Here is a 19,115-nt window from a genome sequence, read left to right on the forward strand (position 1 = left end):
TCGACGTCAGCAAAATGCCTTCCTTTCAAGTCTTTTTTCATCCAAGGGAACAAAAAGAAATCACACGGAGCTAAATCCGGTGAGTAGGGTGGATGGTTTAGGGTTGTCATACCGTTTCTTGCCAAAAATTGGCGAATGTTGAGAGCAGTGTGAGATGGAGTGTTGTCATGATGAAAGAACCAATCGCCTGACTCCCACAAATCAGGGCGTTTCCTTCTCACACTGTTGCACAACCTACGTTTAAAAAAAAAATTCACTGAACACGAGCACAACCTTCCAGACTGATGGCACTTGGCAGACTGACTTGTGAGGAGTGTAACTAGATCGCCCTAGTGGCCCAACCACGTACTACAAGTACCAACCTAACAACAACAAAATTCCGGTTATTTTTTAGGTCCCCCCTCGTACATGCTCGGGATAGTTTCACTGAAACGATTCACAATAAGACATTACCAAAATTAGATAATAAAATACATTACAGTGTATTATACTGCTGTTCTCTCTCTCACTTGAATGAACGTATTGGTGTGGCAAAAATCACATTAGACACAGGGGCAGATGTTGGGTTTTTGACTCATGCAAAGCACAAAATGCAGCGATGCGGATACCAAGCCGTGTATCCAAAGTTGAGAAAACAATTACTAAGAATGGAGCGTAATTTGAAAGTTGTGAATCATTTATTTCTGGAATTTTCCATTTAATACGAGGGTTGTCTGGGTTCCGCGCGGAATCACTCGAAATAGGTAGCCAAGGATTTTTTTTTCTATTTTTCTCATGTACTTCGATCCTTTTTAAACTTTTTCCAAGTATTCACCGCCAACATCAATGCACTTTTGGGATCTTCTGACCCACGCTGCAAAACACTTGTGAAAGGCTGTCTTTGGGAGGTTGTCCAGCTGTTCTTTGACAGCTGCAATCAGTTCCTCTCGAGTTTCGAAGTTGTGGCCTCGCAGGGGTTCTGTCACCTTCGGGAAGAGCCAAAAGTTACATGGTGCAAGATCAGGCAAGTAGGGTGGCGGGTTCAAAACGTTGACACCACTGTCTTCAATGAAATGCTTCGTCGCATTAGCCGTGTGGGCTGGCGCATTGTCATGATGCAAAAAGTGCCTTCGCAAGTTCTTGGACCGGCCTCTAGCCATCGCAGAAAAAACGTCAGGCAGGCACTGAGTGGTGTACCGCTCAGAGGTGACAGTTGTCCCCTCCATCAGCGGAATTGACAAGATAATGCCATCGATGTTGAAAAAGATGGCAAACATGGTGCGTTCCACTGAGCGGATTAAACCATCAGAAAAGCTAGCGCCGGCTGCGCACTCTCAGTTCGTTTGCTTCTCGTGTTCATTCTGAAGGAAGAGAGAGGGAGCAAAACATCTGAACAAAAACATGCAACCACTTGAATAATCCCTCTACACAGCAGAACAGGTTTCGACAGGCTGACACTCGACAAACGATAAAATTCCGCGCGGAACCCAGACAACCCTCGTATGTTCAGGTCATAGTAAACCACAGATAACTGTAACCAAGGAAAGCAAATCCACTGATGCAGTACAATGTTTTAAACAATGTTTTTCTCTCCCCCCCAACCTACATAATTTATAAAGGCCATAAGGTTTTATATCTTAAGTTTTTATTGCCTGGATTTAGCGATTAGATTCTCAGTAACTAACTGGGTAGTTTTGTTAATATTTCTGAAATTTAACACGGACATAAAGTTTAACATTTAACATTCTGCACAGCTCAAGTAAGCAAAATTATGTTCATGAGTTAAATAAGTAAATATGCAATACTTAAAATTCCTATTAACTAAAGTACTACTTCAAAATAAAATTAGATTAGCAAGTTTAAAAAAAAATATTAAAGCATTAAAAGTGATGCATCATTGAGTATTCAAATAGCTGTGTGCTTAGAATAAAAATTTGAAAACAAGGGTGTGCTGTACACAAAGTTGTACTTCAAGTTACAGACCACGTTGCAGAAACATAAGCTTGAAACTGCCTGTGGCTTAAGTATGGATCTGCGACAGGTGACAATGTTGCCACCATGTCCTCTCCCAGAAGGTGCACTGATGGTAGGTAACAAAAGACAACAACCAGTTAATGATTTAGTTTAGATTGTGACTCCTCTTTTCAAACCAGACTCAGAGTACATCCACATACATTCTGGATACTCACATACACTGTGCCATCTTTACACGATTCAAGCATTTGCTTATATTATCACCTTCAGCTAAAAGTGTCCCCCAATATAGTTTGCAGATAAGCATTTTATGCTCATAGTCGGACTTTGTAAATCTGAACCATTTCCCAACAATCTGAAGATGGCCTTTTTGTTGCTTTCACCCCCCCCCCATCTTATATCCCTCTCTCTATATATATACAGTAATCCCTCGCTATATCGCGCTTCGACTTTCACGGCTTCACTCTATCGCGGATTTTATATGTAAGCATATTTAAAAATATATCGCAGATTTTTTGCTGGTTCGTGGATTTCAGTGGACAATGGGTCTTTTAATTTCTGGTACACGCTTCCTCAGTTGGTTTGCCCAGTTGATTTCATACAAGGGATGCTATTGGCAGATGGCTGAGAAGCTACCCAATCAGAGCACGTACTACATATTAAATAAAACTCCTCAAATATATTGTGAGCAGGGGGGCTGTTCGCACCCCTAGAGGATACGGACGCTCCTCAAAAAACGCTGAAAGACTACCTTCACATTGCTCCCTTCCTTGCTGGACTTATATTTGGCTGCATTTTTGCGCGATATGCTTCCTGCATGGTGCTTCGCATACTTAAAAGCCCAAAGAGCACCTATTGATTTTTGATTGTTTGCTTTTCTCTCTCTCTTGCTCGGACATTCTCTGCTCCTGACGGAGGGGGTGTGAGCATGGGGGCTGTTCGCACCCCTAGAGGATATGGACGCTCATCTAAAAAAAATGATGAAAGACTACCTTCACGTTGCTCCCTTCCTTGCTGGGCTAACTTACGGCTGCTTTGTCAAGCGACATGCTTCCCGCACAGTGCTTCGCATACTTAAAAGCTCGAACAGCTCTTATCGGTTTTTGATTGCTTGCTTTTCTCTCTCTCTCTCTGACATTCTCTGCTCCTGACGCGCACTCCTTTGAAGAAGAAGATACAGTGGTGTGAAAAACTATTTGCCCCCTTCCTGATTTCTTATTCTTTTGCATGTTTGTCACACAAAATGTTTCTGATCATCAAACACATTTAACCATTAGTCAAATATAACACAAGTAAACACAAAATGCAGTTTGTAAATGGTGGTTTTTATTATTTAGGGAGAAAAAAAAAATCCAAACCTACATGGCCCTGTGTGAAAAAGTAATTGCCCCCTGAACCTAATAACTGGTTGGGCCACCCTTAGCAGCAATAACTGCAATCAAGCGTTTGCGACAACTTGCAATGAGTCTTTTACAGCGCTCTGGAGGAATTTTGGCCCACTCATCTTTGCAGAATTGTTGTAATTCAGCTTTATTTGAGGGTTTTCTAGCATGAACCGCCTTTTTAAGGTCATGCCATAGCATCTCAATTGGATTCAGGTCAGGACTTTGACTAGGCCACTCCAAAGTCTTCATTTTGTTTTTCTTCAGCCATTCAGAGGTGGATTTGCTGGTGTGTTTTGGGTCATTGTCCTGTTGCAGCACCCAAGATCGCTTCAGCTTGAGTTGACGAACAGATGGCCGGACATTCTCCTTCAGGATTTTTTGGTAGACAGTAGAATTCATGGTTCCATCTATCACAGCAAGCCTTCCAGGTCCTGAAGCAGCAAAACAACCCCAGACCATCACACTACCACCACCATATTTTACTGTTGGTATGATGTTCTTTTTCTGAAATGCTGTGTTCCTTTTACGCCAGATATAACGGGACATTTGCCTTCCAAAAAGTTCAACTTTTGTCTCATCAGTCCACAAGGTATTTTCCCAAAAGTCTTGGCAATCATTGAGATGTTTCTTAGCAAAATTGAGACGAGCCCTAATGTTCTTTTTGCTTAACAGTGGTTTGCGTCTTGGAAATCTGCCATGCAGGCCGTTTTTGCCCAGTCTCTTTCTTATGGTGGAGTCGTGAACACTGACCTTAATTGAGGCAAGTGAGGCCTGCAGTTCTTTAGACGTTGTCCTGGGGTCTTTTGTGACCTCTCGGATGAGTCGTCTCTGCGCTCTTGGGGTAATTTTGGTCGGCCGGCCACTCCTGGGAAGGTTCACCACTGTTCCATGTTTTTGCCATTTGTGGATAATGGCTCTCACTGTGGTTTGCTGGAGTCCCAAAGCTTTAGAAATGGCTTTATAACCTTTACCAGACTGATAGATCTCAATTACTGCTGTTCTCATTTGTTCCTGAATTTCTTTGGATCTTGGCATGATGTCTAGCTTTTGAGGTGCTTTTGGTCTACTTCTCTGTGTCAGGCAGCTTCTATTTAAGTGATTTCTTGATTGAAACAGGTGTGGCAGTAATCAGGCCTGGGGGTGGCTACGGAAATTGAACTGAGGTGTGAAACACCACAGTTAAGTTATTTTTTAACAAGGGGGCAATTACTTTTTCACACAGGGCCATGTAGGTTTGGATTTTTTTTCTCCCTAAATAATAAAAACCATCATTTAAAAACTGCATTTTGTGTTTACTTGTGTTATATTTGACTAATGGTTAAATGTGTTTGATGATCAGAAACATTTTGTGTGACAAACATGCAAAAGAATACGAAATCAGGAAGGGGGCAAATAGTTTTTCACACCACTGTATGTTTGCATTCTTTTAATTGTGAGACAGAACGGTCATCTCTGTCTTGTCATGGAGCATAGTTTAAACTTTTGAAAAAGAGACAAATGTTTGTTTGCAGTGTTTGAATAAAGTTCCTGTCTCTCTACAACCTCCTGTGTTTCTGTGCAAATCTGTGACCCAAGCGTGACAATATAGAAATAACCATATAAACATATGGTTTTTACTTCGCAGATTTTCACTTTTCGCGGGGGGCTCTGGAACGCAACCCCCGCGATGAAGGAGGGATCACTGTATAGTCTTTGTGGATGGACACTAACTAAAGAACTGAACTAGTGAAGATCTATTATTCGGATTTCCAAATTTAAACAAGGTTAACATTTTCACTGGAGCTAAATGCATCAGGATCTTAAACTATGAATGGGGTCAACAGTAAAAAATACCAAACTCTTTCGGGTAACAATGTTGGTGGCACAATTTGTAGACATCAAAATCCTCTCTCTACCAGTATAAACCATACACCTGAAGCCACAACTTGGTGCAAATTTCTAACAGTACAACATCTACGCAGGTTATATTCCTCACCCCTAAATAAGAGGAGTATACCAATATATTTAAATGACTTACATTCTCCGGAGAGTGCCTGTCATTACTCAAAGAATCTTGACCACTTTCTTCTTTAATTTTCCTCTTCTTTTTCGTTCCAGTATTCACCAATGGGGTATTCTTCTGTTGATATTCCTTCAGCTAGGACAAGAGACAAAGGAAAACGAATAAGCAGCTTAATCTCTCTATTATAATAAAAAAATCTTGGGATGAGACTAATCCTGTTACAAGACGTGACTTTTTGGAAGGAAGTCCGACGAGATGGAGACTTTTACCATGAGATTCTTTCAAGTCACACCCTACTTACAACTATTTTCAAACATGACCACGGTCATCAGGTGCATTCTGGCACTTAACCTGGACAGACACCAATCCATTAAAGGGCTTACTTATGAACACACACACGAAGATCCAGTTTAGAATCACCCATTCATCTAAATATGGCAGCGAGAAACGAAGTCAAACGAATTAACATGAAAACTGTCGATTGGTTACACGTCAAATTGATTAAATGTGTATTAACAGACTATGCTGAAGCAGCTCGTAGTGATCATGTGGAAAACGAAAACATTAAATTTACAATATCCCATAGAATATCTACAAGCATTAACACCATCCGGTCTTCCACCGGCCGAATTACTGTTGAAAGAAGAATGTATCGTAATGTTATTGCGTAATTTGTATCTGAGTGATGGACTATGCAATGAAACAAGATTAGTTGTATTCAAAATTGGTCAAACAATTCTAACATGTAAAATTTTAACAGGTGACAAGAAAGGTAATGTAGTACATCTTCAGCGGATAACAGACACCAAAGGAGATCTTGATATGCCGTTTGTATTAAAACGTTTATAGCTTTTGCTATGATAATTAAGAAATCACAGAGACAAACATTCGAAAAAGTTGGTTTATTTATTAGAGAAAAAGAAACGATATTCACTCACGGGCAGTTATACGTTGTGTTGTCACGATGGAAGTCCAAACACGGAATCAAAATTCAATGCGATCTTGAAGAAAAGTTAATTCCAAATATTGTTTTAACTGAAGTTTTAAAGATAAAATGAAAATAATGCATATGTAACAATTCAAACGAATATTTCAGTCGTCTGCTGGGATTAAACAACTGGCTGAAAGGCTTCTGCAAGAATCAAAACATCAGGTTCACTGACAACTGGGACCTCTTCTGAGAGAGGCCGCGTTTCTTCAAGCAGGATGGTCTGCATCCAAATAGATTCAGCGCCCAGGTCCTCTCCGAAAACATCACTAAGGTACTTCGTCTCTCTTGACTGTCTATTTCTACTCCTACCCCCTTCCGTAATGTTAATGCTTTGCTAGGACATGAATTCTTTAACAAAGTCTACTACAAAAATGCACTGCATTACTACTCTAATAACTAATCTCAGTGCACGTACAAAATCTAGGCAGTGCGGCATAAACACTAATAATTTAATTACAATTACACCTTTCGATGAACAATGTATTAAAACTATAAAAATAGATTATAGATTAAATAAAAAATACGCACAGAGAGGCACTAATAAAAATAACTTCATTTCTATTTCAAATACCCATAACGCACATAGAATTCAGCTCTGCTCCTCCGAAACATTAAATATGGCACTATTAAATGTTACAGCATTAACCAACAAGATGTTTTTCATCAACGATCTTATTAGTGATAGAAAAATTGATTTTGAAAGTGAAATGTGGCTTAGCTCAGATGGCGCGGCCGTTTTAATCAAATCTGCGCCTCCAAAGTACAGTTTTACTCGTGCGGATCGCCAGGGAAAGAAGGGCGGCGGTTTAGCAAACATTTACTCATGCCGGTTAAAGTGTAAAGATGTCAGTTTTGGTAAATTCAAGTCCTTTGAGTATCTCGCCGTTGTTATTCAGGGAGATTCTCACATTCTAGTATTATCCGTGTATAGACCTCCTAAATTTAATTTGACTTTCTTTGAGGAATTCTCAGACTTAGTTCGTAATTATTATTGACACCATGACACACTCCTAATAGTCAGCGACTTTAACTTTCATATCGATAATCCATGTGACCCAAAAGTAAAGGAATTCATGAACCTCCTGGACTCTCTTGATTTGAGACAACTAGTTAATCAGCCTACACATAAAGCAGGTCATACGTTAGACTTAGTAATTACCAAAGGACTAAAAGTTGGTGTAAAGCAGATCATTGATATTGGTCTATCAGACCATTTTAAATTTAAAAATATTGATAGAAAATATTCATGAGCAGCATATTGTTAAAAAATGCTTCTTTGATTCATCAGCAGCTTTAAAACTTATAAACATTCTAAGCAATCAGTCCATTTATAGTGCTAACTATAATAGCGAGGATAATGTAAATAGTAAGGTAGAAAAATTTAATACTAAGGTGAGAGCTGCTGTTGACATGGTTGTACCTGAAAAGACAGTTAAAGAATCTTCTAGCATTGTTATACCATAGAAGACCCAAAGTGTCTGATTTAAAGAGAACATGCCGTAGAGCCGAGCGTATATGGAGAAAAACTAAACTAACTATCCACTATGAGATATTGAAGGTTAAAATAATACAATAACACAGTTCGTCTTGAGTGGCGCTGCTATTTATATTTATTGTTATAAATAACAATGCTAGTAATCCCAGAATCTTATTCTCTACGATTGATCGTTTGCTAAACCCAGGTAACACAAAGGAATGCCTCCAAAATACTTCCAGTGAAACTTGTGAGGCCATTGCTGTATTTTTCAATCAAAATATTAATGATATTAGAAATAATATAGTATATCTCCCCAACACTGCGGATCCTCTTAAGCCCCAGTACTCCATTATAAACAAATTAAATTCTTTCACCAGGATAGATTTACCTGATTTACATAAAATAATTTCTCAACTCAGACCCTCCACCTGCGTCCTCGACCCAATACCAACAAGTTTTTTCAAAGAAGTATCAGGCGTGCTAATTGATAATATTCTTGACATAGTAAACTCGTCATTAGATATGGGGGTCTTCCCAGACTGTCTTAAGACTGCTGTAGTTAAACCCCTACTCAAGAAAAATAATCTTAACCCCTCTGCTTTTGACACTTTTAGACCCATTTCTAACCTGCCTTTCTTAAATATAATTTTAGAGAAGGCAGTCATTATGCAGCTAAATGAGCACCTCAATAAACATGCTATTCTTGATAAGTTTCAGTCAGGTTTTAGAACAAATCACAGCACAGAAACTGCACTCGTTAAAGTAGTAAATGACTTGCGGGTAAATGCAGACAGAGGCCGTTTATCTGTTCTCATCCTCCTAGATCCGAGTGCCGCATTGGATACCATTAATCACAATATTCTTAGAAATCGCCTTAGTCAGTGGGTGGGCCTCTCTGGCAGTGTCTTAAATTGGTTTGAATCCTACCTGGCAGGGAGAAAATTCTGTTAGTTGTGGTAATTATAACTCAAAGACACCTGATATTCTATATGGTGTTCTACAAGGCTCTATCCTGGGTCCACTGCTCTTCTCAATCTACATGCTTCTGTTAGGTCAGATTATCTCAGGGCACAACGTGAGCTATCACAGCTATGCTGATGACACACTGTAACTGTACTTATCAATAGCACCTGACGACCCTGACTCTGTTATTTCACTAACACAATGTTTAACTTGTGTTTCTAAATGGATGAATAGTAATTTTCTAAAGCTAAATAAAGAGAAAACAGAAATTTTAGTGATTGGCAATAATGGATATAATGAGGTTATTAGAAATAAACTTGATGCATTAGGATTAAAAGTCAAGACGGAGGTACAGAATTTAGGGGTATCTGTTGACTGTAACCTGAATTTTAAAATCGCATACTAATCAGATCACTAGGACAGCATTTTTTCACTTAAGAAACATAGCAAAAGTTAGACCTCTTATATCATTGAAAGATGCAGAGAAATTAGTTTGTTTTCAGTCGACTAGATTACTGTAACGCACTCCTCTCAGGACTACCCAAAAAAGACAAATCGTTTGCAACGAGTGCAGAATGCAGCTGCTAGAATCCTCACTAGGAAAAGAAAATCCGAACACATTTCTCTAGTTTTGATGTCACTACACTGGTTACCTGTGTCATTCAGGATTGACTTTAAAATTCTGCTTATGGTTTACAAAGCCTTAAATAATCTCACTCCATCTTATATATCGGAATGTCCGACACCTTATATTCCAAATCGCAACCTTAGATCCTCAAATGAGGGTCTCCTTAGAATTCCAAGAGCTAAACTTAAAACAAGTATTGAGGTGGCCTTCTGCTGTTATGCACCTAAAATCTGGAATAGCCTGCCAGTAGGAATTCGCCAGGTTAATACAGTGGAGCACTTTAAAAAACTGCTAAACACACCATTACTTTAACATGGCCTTCTCATAACTTCATTTTAGTTTAATCCTGATGCTCTGTATATTCAATTAATTATCATAACTATTCACGGTGGCTCTACAATCCGGACTAACCCCAACTCTCTCTTCGGTTACTTTTCCCGGTTTTCTGTGGTGGCGACCTGCGCCGCCGCCACCACCACCTAACCAAAGCACCATGATGTCCCTCCATTGATGGATTAAAGGCCAGAAGTCCACATGACCACCATCATCAAGTCCTTCCATGAGAACCCTAAATACAAAGAGGACTGATCATTTATGTGAGGTAGAATGCCCAGAGGGGGCTGAGTGGTCTCATGGTCTGGAACCCCTGCAGATTTTATTTTTTTTCTCCAGCTGTCTGGAGTTTGTTTTTTCTGTCCTCCCTGGCCATCGGACCTTACTCTTATTCTATGTTAACTAATGTTGTCTTATTTTAATTCTTACTTTGTCTTTTTTTTTTCTTTTCTTCATCATGTAAAGCACTTTGAGCTACATTATTTGAATGAAAATGTGCTGTAGAAATAAATGTTGTTGTTTGTATATAAGAAACAGATCGAATGAGTATTCTAGTTCTCACCCCACAATAATGAAGACAATAATGATTTTACTCAAAATTCCTTTGCAGGGCACCAATATACTGGCTTATTCAGTTGGACAATTTAAAAGATAGCGTTCAAACGGCACATTTTTGAAGTTGAGAAGAAAAATATGCAATAACATAAAAACAAGCTAAAGGAAGAATTAAAAACACCACAACCAAAGGCATATTAGATTCATGAGTTATAAGGCAGCAATTCTGTCCACTGCATCACTAGGTCGCCAATTTGAACATGAGCAAAACAACCAACAGTCCACACAAAGTAAGGCTGTGACACTTTATGCCAAGCACCATGCCTTCTTCAGCTTGCTAAGTAAATAAACTTAGTGCGATTCACCTTAAAACTGTACACTGCACACACTTAACTCAAATGTTCTAAAACAAGCACAGGACAATATCCAATGTGGGAATGATGCCATTAAGCACATGCCTTGCTGAACGCAGCTGTTCCAGCACAGGATGGCAGGACGCCACAGCCTTCCTATCAGTTTCAGGTGCATGTCATGACATTGATGTAATGCCAGTCTATGAGAGGGCACAATGGGACACAAAACCAAATCAGACAACAGTCATCAGTCAGTGTGCTTGGTGTGTGCCCTGCGGTGGGGCTGGCGCCCTGCCTGGGATTTGTCCCTGTCTTGCGCCCTGTGTTGGCTGACCCCCCCCCCACCCCCCCCCCCACCGTGACCCTGTGTTAAGATATAGCGGGTTGGATGATGACTGACGACTCAGACAACAATTCAGCATTTAATGCAATATACCCTTCTAAGCTCATCACCAAGCTCAAAGACCTGAACACTTCACTGTGCAGAGGGGTTGTGAACATCTTGACAGGCAGAACACCAGGTGGTCGGAGTGGGTAACCACACTTCCATCATCCCTCACTCTCAACAAAGAGGCTCCACGGGGTGGTGTTCCACATCCTCTGTTGTACTCCCCTCTATACATAGGACTGCATGGCTGAACATGACTAACATTACTGTCAAGTTTGCAGATGACAAAGTTGAGGTAGGCCGGATCTTTATCTAGGTATGCTTGCTTGTTGTTGTTAAAGTGGAAAGTCTGTCACAGTGGTGTCAGGACAACAGCGTTCACCTGAATGTTAGCAAGGCAAAAAGGAGCCAAGTGTGCACTTTGGGAGAAAACCACACAGGCACAACCACCCCCTCAGTACTAGCAGCACTCCGGTGGATAAAGCTGCGCAGTTTCAGATCCCTCATTGTCCACATCACAGAGGATTTAGCCCGATCAAAGAATTTGGACACCTTACTGAAGGCATGACTATGTCTCTACCAGGTCAGAAGGCTCAGGAATTTTAGGCTGTTCTCCCAGAACTTCTTAAAGCACTTCTAAGGATTCACCATCAAATGTATCCTGGCAGAAGGCATTACCACCTGGTTTGGAAACCTCAAGGCTCTGCACAGAGCAGAGCAGTCAGCGGAGTAATCTCCGACTTCCAGAACATCTATAGTAAGCAATGTTGGACCAGGGGAAAAAAAATTATTAGCAATACCAGCAATCCTAATAACGGGCTATTCTCTGTGTGAAGGTCAGAAAACATCATCACTGCCTACAGTCGAGCCTCTGACCAGGCCACCACCATCCTAAAGGAGGATGGTGCCTAAAGTCACATGATGCCCTATTGCCAATTCTCTTATTACTTATTTATAACACTGGTCTACAAAAAAACATTTTTTGTTTGCTTCTGGGAGCTTCAGAGCAGCTCTCTATTAAGTTTTTTTTACAGTGATTTCATATATGAAATCGGAATTAAGCTAGCACGTCAGGTTTTTGAAATACACATCATTGACGTTTTGACACTTTTGAATATTAATGTATCAACACGATATCTGGAGTTTGGACTCTGTCCCACCAAAATTGTTTTGATGTGTTTATTCTGAAAACAAACCAGAAGACGATACCAGAGACACGTTACAGCATATTTATGTCAATTTACCTCAATATAAAAGTGAGGTCAGCCTGCCCAAAAATGTCTGAGGCCCTCACTTTTGCGCTTGTACTGCACATCCGTCTCTCTTTGCAAGAACCAACAGTAGTCACCCATCATGCTCGTGAATGTTCCCCAATATCAGTTTTCCATCACCTTTATATCTTTATGAAATCCTTCCCCATGCTCATATCTGACATCGCTTAGATTTGGTGGAAAAAAGTCAAGATGAGAATGTAAAAAAATAACATCGTCAGTGACCTTCGGGCTCCTGTAAACTAATATACTTTCAGCATACGAGGGGGGACCCAAAAATAACCAGAATTTTGTTGTTGTTAGGTTGGTACTTATAGTACGTGGTTGGGCTGCTAGGGCGATCTAGTTACACTCCTCACAAGTCAGTCTGCCAAGTGCCATCAGTCTGGAAGGTTGTGCTTGTGTTCAGTGAATTTTTTTGTTAAAGTAGGTTGCGCAACAGTGTGAGAAGGAAACGCCCCGATTTGTGGGAGTCGGGTGATTGGTTCTTTCATCATGACAACGCTCCATCTCACACTGCTCTCAGCATTCGCCAATTTTTGGCAAGAAACGGTATGACAACCCTGAACCACCCACCCTACTCACCGGATTTAGCTCCGTGCGATTTCTTTTTGTTCCCTCGGATGAAAAAAGACTTAAAAGGAAGGCGTTTTGCTGACGTCAAAGAGGTAAAACAAGAAACGACCAGAGCATTAATGGGCATTACTTCAGACGAATTTAAAAAATGTTTCGAACAATGGAACAAACAGTTAGACAAGTGTATTTCCGCCAATGGAGAGTACTTTGAAGGAGACTAATTGTAGTTTGTACAGAAAATTAAACACGTTTTAAAAATATTTCCGGTTATTTTTGGGTCCCCTCCTCGTATTCTCCACAAGCTCAGTATAATTCTCTGCTCTGTGACTGTCAACAAAAATTCTGGACAACCTGCACGAATGAGGGTGCCGATTCAATGGGCTTCAGTTTCCTTTTGAACTCCTTGTCAAGCATCAGTTCACGGATTTCAGGGCCAACAAAAACACCCTCCTTAATTTTGGCTTCACATTTCTCGAGACCAAACTTATTTCTTAAATTCTGAAACGCATCGCCTTTACTGTCCAGTCACTCTAGTTGTCCAAGACCTGGAACATCATAACTAAAAAACAGGGCGTGCTGCTGGACGAAAACGGTTTTCAGATTTGGAGTCAGCAAGTGAAAGTTGTTAAAGTACAGGCGAAAGAATCCCAGTAGCAAAATGCTTGTTGACCAGTGAATTGTACATATTGATTTTTAATGTTTATTCTCTTTAATACTCTTCCAATGCATAGTTTTGGAGTTTACGAACTACCGTGTTTCCCCAAAAATAAGACCTACTCTTAAAATAAGCCCTAGCATGATTTTCAGGCTGCTCTGTAATATAAGCCCTACCCCAAAAATAAGCCCTAGTCAAGATCATCAGCTGAAAAGTAAGGCGTCTAAGGCCAGCTTTATACTTCACGCAATGCGACGCGTGTGCCCTAAACATCCATTAAATTCCGAGGACACCTTGCAACAATATCTCTGAAAAGGATGTTTAATGATTACATCCATCAATCCAGGGATGCGCCCATTCCTGTAGCATCAGCACACGACAGAGACAAAATCCCTGGACGGGGTATCAGCTCATCACAAGGTGAACACAAGCGCACACACACACACACTGGCATCATTGTAGCTTCACCAAACCTTCATGTCTTTGGATGGAAAACTGAGCCCACTGTGGAAACCCACCAGGAAAACATGCAAACTCCAAGCAGGGAACACAAAAGACGCGACTCCCTGCGAGACAGCAGTGCTACCGCTCTGCCACCCCATATGCATAATTATTAACAGTATTCATTATTTAAATTAATGATTTATCAGTAAAATGTAACACACATATTTTTAATGCATTTCACCATAAAAGTGATATCAAGTATAAATCTAAGAATTGTAAATGTGCAGAGAGCTGGATTATTATAAATTTAACTAGCTGATTACCCAGTGGTTTCGCTCACTGAGTGCAAGGGAAAAAAATAAAATGTAATATTTATAAAATAAGTTTGTTAATTGCAAATTTTATTTTTCCACAAATAAAGAGCACTTACAACAACATAGAAATCAATATAAACAACATTATTAACATCATTATCATATGAGAATATGAAGTAATATATAAGAAGTACATTGCATATAAATATAAAATTATTAAACAGTAAAATCTTCTATAATACGCTACCGTGGCTGTTCATTTGTCAGTCCAGGATTTCAAATCACCTGTAGCTCGCAAACCGTTTCACCTATTGACTTGAAATTTGGTACGCATATACTACGTGACGTCTACTATCCGCTTTCGGGGTGATGATTTTATTACTCTTTTTAATTTTATTTTATTTTATTGTAGAATCAACTCTCGGCAGCACGCAGCAGGGTGGCTGTGCGGCGGATGCATACGGGTGCCGTTCTCATTCCCTACCACCTTCACTAATCATTCTTGAGGCAGATTGAAGACTTAAGTGCCAGCTTAAGTGAAAGGTTAAAGAAAACGTACTAAGTAATTGCAACACAAAAACTAACTTAATCGGTTTTAACGCAAAAAGATGCCGACGAAAGAAGCAGCGGGCCGCTAGGGTGGAGAAAAGAAGAGCTACTCAGGAAGCAGCAAGCACATCAACCTCTGAGCAAACGAATGGTAAACGTACAGAGAAAGTATGAATACTCTGAATGTTCAAGTCAAGTGTATTCACTGCACGTTATCGAGCAGTGCGCCGTTACTGGTATTTTGATAAAAGAATTTGAACACCACAAGAAGTGTATAAATTATTAAACAGTAAAACACTAACATTTAAGAAGTAAAGATACATTGAGTACTACTGCAGTGCTTTTGGGTATACTACATTTTTTGTTTGCCCATTACGTGCACAAATATATACATTTTTTGGTGTACCTACCCGAGAACACGCAACATATAACTGACTGTGGGAGAAGCATGGATTTTAAACACATGTTGAGTTCATCCGCTGGTGTCCCTCGTGGAATAACTGGTAATGTTTGACAAAAATCTCTTGCGAGTAAAACGACAGTACCTCCCATTATTTTGGTAGGATATCTGAGACCTTGCATTGTTCGGTTCAAGGCTTCATAAGCTCTTTTATGTGCCATGGTGCACTCATCCCAAACTATTATCTTTGAATGTTCCAAGACATTTGCCTTTCCAGAGCCCTTACGTATGCTGTCATGAGCGAGGTTTAATGGTAATTGCAATGCCGAATGTGCTCTACGGCCTCCATCTAATAATGTAGAAGTGATTCCCCAGGACGCTACAGCCAGAACTATGTCACCATTCGCTCTCTCGGCAAGAATCAGGTTTACAGTGATCCCTCGCTATATCGCGCTTCGCCTTTCGCGGCTTCACTCTATCGCGGATTTTATATGTAAGCATATTTAAATATATATAGCAGATTTTTTGCTGGTTCGCGGATTTCTGAGGACAATGGGTCTTTTAATTTCTGGTACATGCTTCCTCAGTTGGTTTGCCCAGTTGATTTCATACAAGGGACACTATTGGCAGATGGCTGAGAAGCTACCCAACTTACTTTTCTCTCTCTCTCTCTCTTGCGCTGACATTCTCTGATCCTGACGTAGGGGGTGTGAGCAGGGGGGCTGTTCGCACACCTAGACGATAAGGATGCTCGTCTAAAAATGCTGAAAGATTATGTTCACGTTGCTATCTTTTGTGCAGCTGCTTCCTGAAACGACATGCTGAACGGTGCTTCGCATACTTAAAAGCACGAAGGGCACGTATTGATTTTTTTATCTGTCTCTCTCTCTCTCTGCTCCTGACGGAGGGGGTGTGAGCTGCCGCCTTCAACAGCTTTGTGCCGCGGTGCTTCGCATACTTAAAAGCCAAACAGCCCTATTGATTTGTTTGCTTTGCTCTGTCTTTCTGACAGACTCTGCTCCTGTCACGCAGTCCTTTGAAGAGGAAAATATGTTTGCATTCTTTTAATTGTGAGACAGAACTGTCATCTCTGTCTTGTCATGGAGCACAGTTTAAACTTTTGAAAAAGAGACAAATGTTTGTTTGCAGTGTTTGAATAACATTCCTGTCTCTCTACAACCTCCTGTGTTTCTGCGCAAATCTGTGACCCAAGCATGACAATATAAAAATAACCATATAAACATATGGTTTCTACTTCGCGGATTTTCTTATTTCGCGGGTGGCTCTGGAACGCAACCCCCACGATGGAGGAGGGATTACTGTATTAAGAATGTTTTTCCTGTTCCTCTGTGGTCATACGTAATTTCCGTTTCAAACACAAAAAGAATTTTATATACTGTAAAAAGATGTGTTCTGTGTGGCAATCTATTGCCACTGCTGTCAGGTCAGGAGGAAGCCCCAGAAGTGCCTAATTGATTAACAACTGGGTCGGTTTTAAGAGGACGTTTACGACGGTCTGCTTTAATGATAAAGTAAACTATGAGGTTAAAGCCAAAATTTTTAATCACTAAATAGACATATTCATTATGCCCTTATGTTTTTTCTTTCCTTTCTCTGTGGCTCAAATATGCCGCCGTACATTCTGATGGTATTGTAAAGATGCAAAAAAATAAATAAATAAATAAAAAAAGACGGGACAGAAGATGGTATGCAACACTTTTAAAATATATTGTGTCATTACGATCGATCGATCGATAGACAGACAGATACCTTATTAATCCCAATGGGAAATTCAGATAGATAGATAGACAGACAGACAGGGCACTATATGATAGACAGAGAGATAGATACTTTATTAATCCCAAGGGGAAATTCACATACTCCACCAGCAGCATATATATTGATAAAAAACAATATTAAAGAGTGATAAAAATGCAAGTATAACAGCCAATAACTTTGCATAATGTTACCCCCCATAGTGGAGTTGAAGAGTTGCATAGTGTGGGGGAGGAACGATCTCCTCAGTCTGTCGTGACGCTTGAATATAAAAGCACTATGAATACATTTGTATGACAGCATTTTGCTTCACCACATTGAACCATTCATCAAACATCGAAGCAGGCACATCGATCCTGGAGGATCCTCAAAGCGGCTGGAGTAGCAAGAAATTCAGGCAGGAATTCAGGGTTTGAATGGGGAGAGTTATGATGATATTCCAGAAGATGACATGACTGTATTTGGATAAATGTATATTGTTGCACATGGATAAATAAAAGACATCCCCTCAAAATAAGCCCTAGTGCATCTTTTGGAGCAAAAATTAATTTAAGACCCGGTCTTATTTTTGGGGAAACACAGTAAGCATTTTATCACATATCGTACTGTGTACATACTGTAATTGTATGCAACAAGTAAAATGCGACTTGATTTTGATTTGAATTTGTCTAGTGAGCAAATAGAATGTGAAGGACTCGCTTCAATAAAAGGAGAACATGCAAGCTTGATACAGGACACCCTAGGTGGGGACAGAATGCTAAATCCTTTATATCATTTTGAAATGCTAAGCAGGAGTAATTTGTTTATAAGCAAGTTATGTTAATGTTCTTGTTGCCAACACCCAACATAAAACAGACGAATGGATGTAACAGTCTTGTGATATAAAAAGGAGTATAATCCTGGATCAAAGACTAATAATAATAATAATAATTCATTACATTTATATAGCGCTTTTCTCAATACTCAAAGCACTATCCACATTAACTTCCCTTAAAGACAGGGTGATGCTTTCCAAACAACAAGCTCCAGATTACTAAGGAGTAAAAATGTCTCCTGAATGAGAAGAAGAGAGCATTCAGATCTCGTAACAAAGACTCTGAAAGGCATACAGTGAGAGTTGAAGATAAAGCTGAGTGAATGGAAGAATGCTTACAAAGCTACAATACAAGACAAACACGCTCAGACACACAGGATGGATTTTTGGAATGTACTAGGCATAATTACTGGGCTCGAGAAATCAAGGGCTTAGGATCTAGAACAGGATAAGGACAAGGCCACAGCTCTGAACCAGTTCTTAATAGATATTGGAAGAAGGTGGCAGTGGGATGCACCGACTAGTACCACAACTACTACCAATTCAACTGGAATGGCCAGAGAAAGAGACCACCTCTGACCATCAGTATGGGCTGCTCATAACTGATGGCCAGGTAAAGGCGACAATAGAGGAAAACACACACAGGAAAAGCTGGAGTCCATCCCCAGGTACTTAAGGCCTGTGCCGACCAACTTCGTGGTGTCCTCTGTCACCTGTTCAGTCTGTCATTAAGGCTGCAAAAACCTAACTGTTGTGGAAAACATCCTGCATTGTTCCTGTTCCAAAGAAGGCAGTCGCTTCTTCACCTAATAGCTACAGACCAGTGGCACTTAACATCTCGCATCATCAAGACCTCCGAGTAGTAGACCACCAGGAGCTACTGCAGCTTGACTATCAGATAAAGGCTGGACTAAAAGATGCAATTATCCATTTGCTCCACATTGCTTATTTTTAACCTGGACAAAGCTGGCAGCACTGCGAGGATGTTGTTTTCAGGTTTGACTATTCAGAGAAATGTGAGATTGTTGTCGATTTGTTATTTAGTATGCCAAGAAACAAAATAAAAATATACTGCATTTGTAGGGAAATAAACAGCAACATAACCATATAAAACATGTTTCACTTCACTCCATATGCAATTTAAAACAAAAGGCCTTTTCAGGCCAATCAGGTTAAGTATTTTACTTTAAAAAAACTGACCAAAGTGAATGGTCAGTATATTAATAATAATAATGCATTTTATTTACAGGGCACTTTATATTAGCAGTAAATCTCAAAGTGCAACATA

At 40.0% G+C, this 19,115-nt stretch overlaps 1 protein-coding gene across 5 annotated transcripts in view; it reads right to left on the reverse strand.

The window, feature by feature from the left end:
• Nucleotides 1–19,115, reverse strand: part of golga2 (golgin A2) — a 138,878-nt gene that overhangs the window by 107,831 nt on the left and 11,932 nt on the right. For all 5 annotated transcript variants that reach the window (XM_051931966.1, XM_051931964.1, XM_051931965.1 and 2 more), the window contains exon 2: nt 5,356–5,475. In XM_051931966.1, the coding sequence (XP_051787926.1) occupies nt 5,356–5,475 (120 nt within the window). The remainder of the gene's footprint in view (nt 1–5,355; nt 5,476–19,115) is intronic.

The sequence above is a fragment of the Erpetoichthys calabaricus genome, chromosome 9 (genome assembly GCF_900747795.2).
Source record: "Erpetoichthys calabaricus chromosome 9, fErpCal1.3, whole genome shotgun sequence".
In the NCBI taxonomy this organism is placed as follows: domain Eukaryota; kingdom Metazoa; phylum Chordata; class Cladistia; order Polypteriformes; family Polypteridae; genus Erpetoichthys; species Erpetoichthys calabaricus.